Below are 13,834 nucleotides of genomic sequence, written 5' to 3' on the forward strand. Positions count from 1 at the left end.
ACCGCCGGGCTTCACGAGGGCAGGCTCCCATCTGGTGTTGGAAACAGAGCGCGCGGCGGCGGCGGTCCTGGGAGGCATGGCGCAGGCTTGCAAAGCAAACAAGGGGCGAAAGAAACACGGGCTGACAGGGACAGGCGTGAAGCCAGCAAGCCGGCTGCCTGTCAGAGGTGAGGGCCTCTCGAGATGAGGAGGGCTGAGGGGGAAACACGCACCCCTCGTAGAGAAACAGAACCAGGCACGGGAGCCAGCAAAAATAAACAGCGAGACGGTGAGCAGGCACCTCACGGGGAAGGGAGGCTGCTCTGCAACCCCGGCGCAATGCAAACACGCAAACGCAACTTTAAATGCGAGGGCGTGCATTGCTTGTGGCAAAAACGGAGGCGAGTGCTTCAAAAAGAAACTAAAAGCTGACCCCGCTCTCGCGCCGCCCTGGGGAAGAGGAAGCCGCTGAAGTGAAGTGGAGCCGGCCAGCCGAGGGGGGGCAGGTAGGCAAGAAAACACAAACACGCTTCCGTGAATAGGGCGAGAGGGGGGGCGAAGGAGGCGTCGTCCCGGTCCCACCCAGCGGGGAGAAGCAGCGCAGCGGCGGCCGAGTGTTTTTGTTTTGAACACCGGCGGCGGCTGAGCGCGCGAGGCTCCCACCCCCCTGCCCGCGAGCCCGGGCAGCTGCTAATTGCAGAGACAGAGCGAGGCGCGCGCAGGAGGCGGCCCGGGGCAGGGGGAGGGGGAAGAGGAGGCGGCCAGGGCCGTGTGTGCGTGTGTGTCTCTGCTCTGGAGCAGGGCCAGCCCCCTCACACTCACTCACGCACGCACACACCCACACCCATTAATCGCCATGCATTATTCACAGCCCGAATTATACACCGACATGCGCAGCACCAGCCGCACCGACACCAGCTAATTTCCGTCATATTTTTTTTTTCTGCTTTTGCAACTCGACTATTTGTCGAGAGAGCGCGGTGGGGGCGGAGGCGGTGGGAGACACGTTATTATTTTTTTTTTTATTCGCTCGCCCTCTGATGCTGCTGCTACCGCCGCCGCCGGTGCTGATGTCTCTGCAAAAAAAGCAGCCCCGGCTCGCACTTGCCAGCAGCATGTCTCGGCGAAAGCAAGCCAAGCCCCAGCACCTGGCGTCCGACGGGGAGCTGCCGCCGCTGCTGCCGCCCGGGGAGGCGCTCTGCCGGGACACCGGTAAGTGGGAACCCGGGGCTCCACAGGGTGCACCGTTCCACTTTCTTTTGGTTTGCATGTTTTTTTGTTTTTTTTGTGTGCATTTTTATCCATTTTAAATGCTGGCACTGGGAACAACGTGGTCACCCAAACTTGACAGTAAACAACAGCAAAAAAGCGAAAACTTTTGCAAAGTTGGATATTTTAGTCCTCGTTTTTTTTTTTTACCTTATTTGCAGGGATGCTAGCACCTGGTCACCGGTGGGATTGTATGTGCGCTGGGAAGTAGTTTGCCCGGTAACCCTTCAGCACCCCACCCTGCATAGTTTGTTGTTTTTGGAGAGTTTGAAGTAGTGTGTTGTTTTTTGGGAGGAAGGACGGGCTGGGGCATCTATGGCGACCTTTGGAAAGACGGGAGAGGGGCGAGTTCACAGCCAAACGTGGGAGAGTGAAACTTGCCCAGTGTCTCTTTGGAGTAAGGTTCAATGTGGCAGGGAGTAAGTACATGGACCTCTACCCGCGGGTTCTGTGTGTAGGGCTCACTTGCAAAGGAATGCTTGCCATGTGTGGAGTGCCTGTACACCAGTGACACACACCCTCTGGGATCCACCCGTGTCCACTGGGGGTGCAGTGTGCTGGTGTCCCTCCTCGCCTCAGACCTGGCACCGGGCATTGTGTTACTGTTGCACAGGTGTGCTTTGTGTTTGGTAGTGGTAGAAGGAGAGTGGTGGTTAAAGTTGGCTGCGTGTAGTGGTGGTGGGGGCAGGCAGGCTCTGTGCTGCAGCAGGAGGGGGTGTCTGCAGGTTCAGGAAGGGGTAACCGGCGACAGATGGACAGAGACGAGCTGAGGAGAGAAAGGCGCCCTCGTCTCTGGCAGCAGTGATAGCTCTCTGCCTTAAACCCTTATCACGAATGACCACTGATTTTACAATTCTGCCCACGCATAAAGTTTCCTGTAAACTGCGAATGGATATTTTAGAGGGTTGTCATAGAAAAGTAGTCACATTTGGACTCAAATATAATATTTATGGGACTGTCTTTCTCAATCAGGGGTGGCTTTAGAGTGGTGCCCTGGCGAGGGAGGGTGAGGAGGGTGATTTAACCTTCGCCCTTGCTCCTGCTATGCCGGTTTCGCCCACTTGCCCCTTCTCCACACCCTGCCTGGGCACACATCCTAATCAGATTCCAAACTTTCCCTTCTTTTAAAGCCTCCCCTCCCCCACGTTTGTCAGTCTGAGACACCTGTAATGCCTGCTGCTTCTGATAGTAGTGTTTGTGTGGGAGGTTACCCCCATTATCGCCCCGATGCCTTGGGTATCTGCTCTGGAGACACCCCCTCAACATAGGAAGCCTGTGAACGCGTGTTCCCGCACTTAGTTATTTCGGTCTTATTTCGGTCTCATCGGATAGATAGATTCCTTTCGCTCTTTCCTATTCCAGATCCCCTTTAAACGTTCAGTCTAGTTATGAAATGCCTTGCACCATTAAAAAACGTACAGCTGCCCCAGAGACGTTTTGTTTTCCCTTCACTCACTCTGCCCATAATGTATCTAAACTTTTTAACCTTTGAGGTTCGGGGCAGTGAGAATTCACTTCATCACGTGAAAACAGCTGTCACATTATGGAAAGCTTCAAGCTTACTATTTCCTTCCCGGAAATTGAAGATTGGGGGCGGGGGGTGGGTGGTCAAGAGACCCCCCCTTACTTGTTTTAGTCTAGGTGTAGGGGAGGATGGATTAGGAACCTGCATTTCACATCAATGGGGTACGTTACACTTTTTCTTAATTTTGTTGGATGAAAAAAACTTTAGGACCATAATTAAATCAGGTTATAAGTTTGCTTTCAAATCTTCCCTTTCCACATAAATGTCTCAGCGCTCTATTTACATAAATGCACTGTTTAATCCAGCAGTTTTTGCACTAGTAGATACAAATGCTGTAAATTGTACATAACTTGGCATGTAGACTTTTCTTTGAACGTTCACGTGTTTGTTCACACATACATGCCGGTACAGTAACATGCATGCAGTTCTCCAATACATTATATGATATTGAATATCATATGTCTGTGACGGCAATATATTATTCTTATGGACGTAATGTGTATTTACACGTGTTTACATTTTGTGTGTGTGTGTGTGTATACATGTATAAATACACACTCAATCACAAAAACCCGCAAACAATTATTTGATGTCAGCAGTCATTCGTGCAGTCTTGTTATGCGAGATCAAATCAGGCGCTATGCTGAAGAAAACGCTTGCATATGGTGGGTGGATTAAAGGCCAGAGACTCCTTTTTGTCATGGAAATGTTTTTGTTTACTTCATCTCATAGCATTTCTCACACTTGGCTTGTTTTGTGTCGCCTCTCAATGGCTACACGATCAAATGAATGGATTTATTTTTGCCGAATGAGGGGGGCAGCCCTCCCCTCAAAGGCGCGACACTGCGTCCCCGCGAGGAATGTTAACGCGGGTTTTATTGTGGGGCGCTGAATGGGGAGCGCCCTTTCACGGCATAGCCCCCCGAAATGCAACAATTTAAATAACTGCTTAGACCCCAGAAGGCCGCGGTCAACACGGGTCGCATTCCTGGTCCGTGAAAACACACTTAGCTGATAGAGTTATGTAAAACGTATCCCGAGACAGTAATTTAGTGTGAAGACATAAGTTTTATTTTGTAACACTTTGCCGCCGGGGCATGGAATGCCAGAAATTGCAGTGGTGCAAACTCTTATGTAAAGCCGCAAATGAAACACTTGCACGGAGTTTGCAGATTGGAAGGGAGCTCGTGTTCAGACAGCCTTGAAATGTGTAAACATTGTGGTAGAAGAATGGGGGGAGGGAGGGGGGATAATCCCAGGCACTACAGTCATGATAAAAATACAAGAGCCCCCATTTTTTTAGCTTTTAATTTTGGAGGACCTGGATATGCCTTTAAACAAAATGAGGTTGACTGGCTCTGCGGTACTAGTTCGCTGAAGAAACCCGCTTTGAATAGGTTTTCACCTAACCCTCTATTGAACATGCCCTCTGCCAGGCCACTCTGGGTAGGAAATGACACTTTTAGCCATATAACTAATTCTAGAAGACATTTTCTGATCTTATAACGCCAGACATTCGCATGAAGTGAGTCTCGCTCGTTGTGTTGTCGGACAGGGCATAGACAGTAAAAGTACCATGACATTATATTGCAAAAAAGGCAGAGTTCTGATACTCGGAGGCTGAGGCCAGTAAAGATTTAATTTCTCGAAAAAAGAGAATGCTAACTGAGTTTGATTGGCTGTTAAATGAAGGGCGAGATCCAATTACTTGTCCGGGACTTGAAATGATTATTGTGCATGGGCCGTGGCTGGTGCAGGGAAGCCCACACACGGTGGTTTCGGCCTTGCAGCTTGAGAGCACTTAGAAACACAATAGGCGGATGTTAACTCGTTTCAGATTGTTGGAGGTCCCCATTTAATGCCAAACAATGAACTGAAATGCAACGCTTTCAATGGACTGCAAGCAGAGCAGGACGTTTAAAAATGCGAGGGCACAACTATTTAGGGGCACCAACTCACCCAATCCGTTTCTCAGAAAAGTTACGTATTTACAAACCACAGGGCGAGTAATAAGCACAGCAGTGTTAATGGCGATTCACAATAATGATGCATATTTGAGGTAACAGGAGCTACTCCTTTAACAAAAAATATCAACTAATGTATGTTTAAGGGGATGCAGAGCTGGCTCGAGCATCCTTTAAGATGTGCACTGGTTGCCGTTTTATTTTCGGAAGCCAAAGATAGTGTAGGCTTTCCCATTACGGAAAGTCGTGCTTGCTCGCCCTACATAAGAGACAGGGGCAGGCAAGAAAAACTCGATGAAGGGAACTTTACGAAACAGTTTGTATGGGGGTGAAGTTTGGGGTAATTGCTCAGATCTGCCGGAATGCCTTTGAAGGAGCCCTCTAGTGAATGATGTCACAGTGGGTCTCCAAACGCCGAGTGACATCATCAAACGAAGGAACATTCTGTAATAGCCGCAGGATTTGGCAAAGAAAAATGCTTGTTTTTCTCTATACTGTGGACGGCCCCTTTAAAAGCCATGGAGCTGACAGTGAATACAGCTGCAACCTCTGTATTTCATGATATCAAAAGTCAGTATTTCTTATAGCTCTGTTTAGTGGGCAAATTATAATTCTAGAAGAATTCGAGAAGTAATTTGCTGTTCTGAGTACCTACTGCCTTCATAGTGTTGAAAATAAACCCACAATGGATGCGTAGATACATGTGCATGAGGATGCCAATATGCAGGAATGCATTCTTAATTTAAGGAAATTGCTGAATTGGCGTTGATGTGTGCACATTTTTTTTGTCAGGTCGTTGTCATTGCAGTACAACTTTGCAGCCAGAAAGTAACAATCTTTCTGGTGGCACGTCATTTTTTAGATAGATGAGACCTTTCCCCGCAATACATTATTGCAACACGAAGCACATGCTGTGTGGCTTGTGAGATAAAAGCAGCCAGTGAGTGAAATAAGAAGACATAAGTATTGATAAACATGCCCGGCGACCGCACCAATCCCGACTTATTTAGCAAAACTATCTTTTAATATCCAGCTTACATATGGATAAGGGGGGTCCTTAATTCTGCTACAAACATGGTCCAGAAAGAGTTACTGTGTAGCCGCGAATAAATCTCTCGACTAGCAAAGTATGTCAGACGCCACATTCACCTTGGTGTTAACAGAGAGAGCTAGCTGTATTGAGTAGGAAAGACAATAAGCGACGCATGTGGCATAAAAAGTGGGTCAGAATTCATCGAAGGCTGCTAATCTTGGACAAGTCTTAGTATAATCTTGAGGGGCCATAAGGAGCTTCCTTCGTCAGTCGCAGACGGTCCGTAGGGTTGTCTTGAGGTCGGAAGCAAGGGGGGCGTCGTAGCTTGCCTCGGCAATACTTAAACATTTGATTGGCAAAAAGCTGAAGAGACCAGAATATGGTTTTTTCGAGTGTAACAAGCGAAAGAGACCTGAATGTGGTGTATTCGAGTGTAAAAAGCTAAAGAGGCCAAGAATATGGTGTTTTCACGTGCTCAGGACGATGCAGCGTACTTTAATACATCGACTGGATGGGTGGCCTGGGCACGGCCTGATTCCCATCCTGACCCTTGCTGCATTTTGAAAATATGCTGGGCCAACATATAAGATTAACCACTCTTCAGATGTCAAGTTACTTTTGCCTCTCGCAGACCAGGCCTTGGGGAGGAAAACTCCGTAGGTATGTAGTGGGACTCCTAATGGAGATTCTTACTGCATTTTCAATCTGGTAATATCTTACTCTGGCTTTTTTGCAATTACATTATTTTTCCCGGCTTTGATTTATATTATAATCTCCCAGCTGGTAGCATTCACGCCTTCATTGCATTTGAAATACCTTTGGATCGTGTTGGTGCACATTTGCTAATGTGAGCCTTGCTCAAACAAAGTATGTCACATTTTTTTCGAGGTCCCTATGATAAAACACGCCTTGTTACCATCTTGGGGTATCCCCTATGTCTGTAAGTTGTTGTTTCGAAAAAGACAGCATTACAAAATAAAACATATGGTGATGGGGTGACATTTGTGTGTGTGTGTGTGTTTGTTTGTGTGTGTGTGTGATACACGTCTCCCATGCCTCAAATAACTTGGCTAACTTTAGGGGACATGTCGCTAACAATGCTCATGTTTTCAGGAAAGCAGCGCAGGCTGACTTGCATTCGACTTAAAAGGAGCAGGCATTTAAAAGTGGCTGGAACAAGGGTGGCCCAGCGTGTGCAGTTTGAAGCACAGTCCGAGTTCCTTTTGGCGCCATGTGTCACCTCTAAGTCCTGCTTGGGCCGAGTAAAGTGGAAGGCGCCTCTGTATTTGGTGACTTTGAAAAGGTGGGACTTCCGAGGGAAGAGCCAGCGAGCTCCCTCCGGCCGGGGATCCCCCGAGGGTGAGTACTTCCAGGGCCTCGACAGGAGCTGCTGGTTTAACCTTTGCCTGCCGGGGGTGGCCGCTAGATGTCAAGCTCATAATACAATTAGTGCATCTGTGCAGTTGACCTTGGCGGCTGGGCTTACCACGGCCCTGTTAAGTGTTAACATTGAATTTGAGTGTTAACTAGAGATCCCTCTGTCCCTGCACACTGGGAGCTTATCTGAGGCCCATCTACCTCCCCGACGGACCGGTGACAGCGACTCTTTCAGGAGAAGGGCCTGCTTTTTCCTTCAGTCTGCCTTTTAACATCAACAGGAAAGATACCAGGAGGTCTTTAATGTTCGAAGGTTTCCTAAGTGGTGCAAAACAGCCACTTATCTGCATTACTCAGTAACTTATAATTTTAGTAAGCTGCTGGAAGAAACGTAATATGGCACTGTTATTTAAGCTTACTCAATATGTTAAAGGTGTATGAGTACAGATGCAGTATATGTTTATGTGTGTGTAACATATATGGGCGTATGCGATTAATTTGAAAGCTATTGCTACTGTAAACCGTTCCTGCTTTTATTCTCGTGTTTGTTATCTTGAGAAGTGGATATTTTTTGCGGTTTTTTTCTTCCAGGCAGTACATAATTTCCAAACTCAGTTATCTGAGCGAATCACCATCAGCAATACATTTGAGGGTCCCATGCCTCCATTTTTTATATGTATATTTGTGTGGGTTTGTTTCATTGGTTCCCCCTCATTATTTTAAGGCCACCGCTCTGGTCTCTCCCGGAACCATATTGATTTTACACCTGTTTCCCTTCTTTCCAATTAATTCCATCAATATATTCATACGAATGGATAGACGCATTGGGCTTCCGATGAGTAGGAAGGCAGCAGGATGGATGGATGGACAGATAGATGGATAGATAGATAGATAGATAGATAGATAGATAGATAGATAGATAGATAGATAGACAGATATTACTGTGAATGCAAATCAACATGTTTTGTGTACTACTCTTAACATTAAATAACACATGAATATGTCTTCCCCTGCACACATGCCCTCTGTCACTCATTCACAGACACATTCATGTTTCAACTACGCGTATGCATATTTATTGATTGCATGCATTATATATTACTGATATTGGTTGAGGTAGTCAAGAGCATTTAGTGTTATCGTGGTGTTGTAGAGTTTCTCTGCTTTTCGAAGCCCTAAGCCTGTGTGTCACCATTTCATCTGTCACACTTATTCCCAGATTTGCTGCATCTTTTACATTCTGAAATCAGTAGAAAGACTACCTATGCTGCTCACCTACGAGAATCCGAGCCTTCGGTATCAGATCGCCCCACCGCCTGTATACAGTAACACCCACTGATCGTTTGTTGCATAATTAGAGATGTACTTAGGCCTCTAACTTTTTTATATTTTAAGACTACAATAATATGGTCCGATAACTATTAGAAACATTCCAATTTTATTGCATTTTCACTGCATACAATAATATATATCCTCAGTGGCAGATGAGTAAATTCCTCCTTTGCCTGAGAGAGAGTGGAAGGATAAATCCCCGAGCTGTCAGATCTTGGGTGTGCTTTGCGCAAGGACTGTATGGTTGGTTTATAGCAACAACGTTCTTTCAGACCTCGTGAGAATATGCACTGAGTGGTTCCTAGGCTCCTGCAGCGACAGAAATTGTACCGTGCATCAGGATGGTAGGCGCCCTTCAGTGTGGCCCCAAAAATATTGATTCACGATCCCCATGACAGCTCAGAGCGGGAATTCCAAAAGTTCCTTCTTTTAGGTGCTTTTCCTACACAACTGTTTCGTAAAAGGTTTTCCTTTATTGTCGCTAATGTTTTGGTATATATTTTAGGTTTTGGTAACTTAAATGTTCTGGTTCCTTTGGTAGGTCTAGTATTAAGAATGCCCCATATTTCTTAAAGAGAGCCTTGTAGGTAATATGCGCTCCAATAACTTTGTAATAAAATGATGACCCTCTTCCTTCTGCTTGATAGGGAGAGAAAACAGTTGTGCTCTACAAGGCTGAAAAGGCGTAGATGTAATTTAGTGTTAGAGATCTTGGGAAAATATTGCACAGTATTTTGCCTGATATCTGCAAGTAGATGCAGTGGTCAGCAGTAGACCAATGATAACGCGAGCCCTGTCATGCACTACCACTCCTCAATACATGCAGTGCTGTTTCACTGCAAGCACTTTTAGTAGGAATCGAAAAACTATTTTGTCAGCAGTAAAGGAAGAGTGGGGCATCCATAAGCTGTACCGCAGCTCATCAATTGAATTGGTTTGTCACTCAAGGCACTGTGGTGAGGTCCACGAGGTCCACCTGTTTGACACATTGAACGCCTAGTGTTTTACTTTCCTCGTGTACGCAACCTTCCAGGGGGAAGTTGAACCATGTACAAATATTGCAACAGAGACATGCATCTGTGTTTGAACTGCATTCTCTCTTTTCAGATCTCATCCGAGATGAAGAATAAAATGTAAAATACCGTATTGGACTTAAAGCTAAAATAAAATATAACCAAGTGTATTCTAGGAAGATGATAACACATCTAGCTCTCTTTCTCTCTCCCCCTCCTCTCTCTCTCTCTCTCTCTCTCTCTCTCTATATATATATATATATATATATATATATATATAAAACAAAAAGCGAAGGTGCACCACAAGAAGAGAGAAAAATATTTAATCTGTGTCCACAGTTTGTTCTTCAAGTTTTTTTTTTTATTCAAACAGCATAAAAACAATAATCTCGATAGTTTTGAGCAGAGTATATAATATATATAGTACTTGTTCTGGTGTCACTTTCTCGCAACCTTTCTGCAAGAATTGGAAGTGGCCGATAGACGACAATTTAAATTCATACCATAAGCTCTGTGCTGCTTATGCCAACCCATTTTAATTGCAACAATCAAGGCTCAACCGAGACTCCATTCCAGTTCAATGAACACAGCGTATTGCTACACAGCTGTTTCTCAATGTATAGAAAGAGTGGTCTGAGTTAGACCTTGTTGGGCCTGGTGTCTTCGTGGACTAATTTGTCCACTGGAAGGGCATATGTTCGACCTCATGGTCACAGATTCAAATACCGGCGGGTCGATAAAATGAGTACTATTGAGATGGGTAACAATATGTTACTCAGCACCAAGATACCCTTGGGAGAATGTGCACTTTACAAAGACACGTTATGTTGGACATCTACTGATACATCAGACCACTCAAAATGTCAAACCTCAACATATCATTAGGCCTCTTTAAGCAAATTAACCCCTTGTATCGATGTACTTTATCACACATGACACATTCATAGACATTTTGTGCAAAGGCGCGTCACAGTTGAATATATCCTGGTACTATTGTACAGGCTCGTTTCGTTATCTTGCTGTACCCTGCTAAGAACGTTGAAACTACACCTTAGTCGGGGCTCCTCAAGATTATGATTTCTGTTGTGTATCTATATGACATATCAAACCCACCATTGCTTGATCAACTGCTTAGGTTTCCCTTTCTATCACGGTTGATAATGTTAACCTATTAATGATGGCAAAAAATGATCTTAGAAGAGGGATTCCATACCGTTGACTTTGTTTCTTCTAATTTTCTGTCCATCTAAAAAGTCCCTCACACAAGTGAAAGATTGCTGATCTAGGGCTGTCTACATTGCGTTTGGGAGGGATTGCAAAATGTGTTCATTGAGCGAAAGATTTTAATAAAGATGGCACCTTCTGAGGGCCATAACCTTTGAGGAACAGCGCATAAATTAAGGATCCTACTTTATAGAGGATCAATTTAATAGCTAAGCCTACGTGGCTTCTGTGCCTTGGTCTCACACCTCTCCAGGTAATAAAACCAGACATTCTAATGCAGATCTTGCCCCTCTCATGCTGTTTCTGTGTCAGTTCTCATTCAGCCCTACTTGATTGAGAGGACGACATTGCTTTCAAAAAGCACATTTTACAAAAATGTTCCTAATTTTGTTGTTAGGAAATGTTTAAAGCACGCGAATATCATAGGTGTCTTGGCGCTGTGTGAAGAGCCGGCGAGTAGAAGCTTGGATGTTAAATAACCAGGTTTGTATCTCCTTCCTAGAGGTTGTTAATGAAGGAATAGCTCTGAGCTGAAGTACAATGTTTCAATCATTTACATGCCGATCCCAAATGCAACCTCTTTTTTAAAAGACGTTTTGTGAAAGAAAAGTAGCATGGCATTTTCATCTTGTTTCTTTAGTGTCACACCTCCCTTTTTCTGATAGAACTTTGCAATTTTTTTTATTTTTGTAGTGCTAGTTGCCTTCGCCGATATTGCTTCATGGCGCTCGGGTGTCTTATACCGGAGGAAGTAGTTCGTTATCTTCCGAGTGCTTGGGACATGATTTCACAAGGGAGAGGTTGAATTAAAAAAAAAAAAAGGTATCTAGTTGCTCAAAAGCTTCTGTTGGTTATTGAGAGGTTGCCAAATGACAACGACGACGCTTCAAGGCTCTTGGTAGGATTTATTCAGAGAAGGGAGCGGTGAGAATAGTACCGTGGTTATTCAGCTATGCATGCTTTGCTTTGTTTGCATACCGGTAGAAAAGGGGGGTGGTGATGGACCAGCACTTGGCAGTTTATGAGGTCGTTCCTGACGCTAGTGGTTGGGCAGGAGGCAATTCTTACTCGTTTTTTTCTCCTTAACCGTGTATGTTTTAGGCCTGTTGCAGTGTTCTCACAGCTGCAGGCTGTTAGTATTTTTGACGATGATCGCTATCAGCCGTGTATATATATATATATATATATGTGTGTGTGTGTGTGTATATATATATATATATATGTATAGCTTAATGCTCTCTGCCTGCATGTTTGAGTGGCGAGACCCCCAGCGCAGTGCCTTTCCATATCCCCGCACCTGAACAAACGCCACATTATTTGCCCATCCATCATACACCGGGGTGGGGGCACCGGTCGACATCTGTGCTGGAGCCTAAAAGCGTCCGTGAGCCAGGCAGCCACCGTCGCACAACTGGTCAGGAGGTGCAACTGTTTTTTTAGGAAAGGGAGGTTGAGTGATCTTGCCACAAGTGGCTGTTACTTAACACATTATGATTTAGGCCACGGAGAGGAGCAGGATGTGTGTGCCGACTTGGTTGCCGATTTCACATAGCAAGCCTGCCCTCTACCGGCGAAATGTATGTCAGCAGCCTGCGTGATCCGCGGAAAAAGAAGAGCTGTTTTCTCTCCTGTCGGGCTTGGAATTCCTGCTCACATTGTCCCCCACAGCGGGGCTCTCCATTTGTCTCCTCCTGTTTCGCAGCTTGAGCTCAGTACGCCATCGTTCATCCCCCTTTATGTGGCCCTGAGCTATCATAAAGACCTGAAAAGAATTAATTTGCAAGAAAACAAATGTCTCCTAACAATTTAAGAAAACTTGAGGGATAAAACACGTGTGCGCAAGTGTGAGTCCGCCCGAAGTGCAACTGAAGCGCATCTCATCTTGAATTGCCTGCGTTCCCTCCCCGGACCGAGGGCGTTTGTTGCTTAATTGCCTCCGTGTTAAGCCCTCTCTCTGCCCGTGAAGCCATAACAAGAAAGCCTGTGTTCAAATTGACTCCTCTCGACTGAAAAATAGTTTATACTTAACAGTTAAAGTTAAAAAATATATATATATATATCTTTCAACCCGCTTTATATACAAGGTGCTCAATTATTTAGAGCAACATGTGAGGCGTATAGGGTTCCCCAGGAAGGCAAAGTCAGAGTTACACAGCACACAACCTCTGCTCGTTGGAAGACTGAGGGCTCTTCTTCCTAGAACACTTTGGTTGGAAAGAGCTGACATTACGACATTTGCGTACGTTTGCATTGACGCTTTTTAGTTCTGCTAATTTTGTTGACAAGCCACCATTTCTTAGCTTAAAAGGAAGGCAAAGGTCTGCTAAAATGGACGATGCTGCTCGGTCGATATGTGACTTAAGTGTATCCTCAGAAAGAAGGAACAATTTTCGTTGTGTTAAACGTGAATGTATGTTTAATAAAATGGTCATAGCCTAACCCTTTTTGTAAAGCGCCCAGTCACCTCTAAAGCAGTTTCTAGGTGCCAAATACAGATTTGTATTGTTATTCTACTGAAGTCAATGGTGCTTATTTTATTGACCTTCGGATTCATTTATTCTCAATCGTTACTCTTTTAATGGAATTGAAATCAACTGATCGCATATATTTAAACTTAACGTTACTCATGGGTAATTATTAAAAACTGGTATAATTACTAATGCTACAAGAAGTTTTTGTGATTAGCTGCTAATAAGTGGCATTACAACAATGGTACTAATAGTATATTCATTGTTTGCTGGGCAAACATTGGTGATGTATTCACATTTTTAGAGACATTTGGCGCTTGACCTGTCGCCGAGTGCCTCAGCACAACCTACCTTGACCCTGTGTAATAACTTAGCCCACAACCTATGCCTTCTGGTAGGAACCATACTGAAGCATGCACTGAGTGGTATACTTTGGTGCAGCTTATAAATATCTTTTTCATACACTATGTGTGCTGTTTGTGCATCGCTTGAGAGAAGCTTGTGCGCAGCCTTTGTGCATATAGCAAGTATGCTCTTTAAGCTTTGACACAAGGGCACTTTGTGCAAACACTGTGGCGGAACTCTGAACACAGCAAGTGTATCTGTTTTGCATTCAGCATAACTGCACTTTATATGCACAATAGCAATAC

General features: G+C 44.9%; 1 protein-coding gene across 2 annotated transcripts in view; it reads left to right on the forward strand.

Moving 5' to 3' along the window:
- The first annotated feature begins 751 nt into the window (after positions 1-751).
- The window catches only part of SALL3 (spalt like transcription factor 3), a 60,919-nt gene continuing 47,836 nt past the window's right edge, over positions 752-13,834 (forward strand). For both annotated transcript variants that reach the window (XM_078687565.1, XM_078687567.1), the window contains exon 1: positions 752-1,191. In XM_078687565.1, coding sequence (XP_078543691.1) covers positions 1,020-1,191 — 172 coding nt within the window. In that variant the 5' untranslated portion in view covers positions 752-1,019. The remainder of the gene's footprint in view (positions 1,192-13,834) is intronic.

The sequence above is a fragment of the Lissotriton helveticus genome, chromosome 4_1 (genome assembly GCF_964261635.1).
Source record: "Lissotriton helveticus chromosome 4_1, aLisHel1.1, whole genome shotgun sequence".
NCBI classification, from domain to species: domain Eukaryota; kingdom Metazoa; phylum Chordata; class Amphibia; order Caudata; family Salamandridae; genus Lissotriton; species Lissotriton helveticus.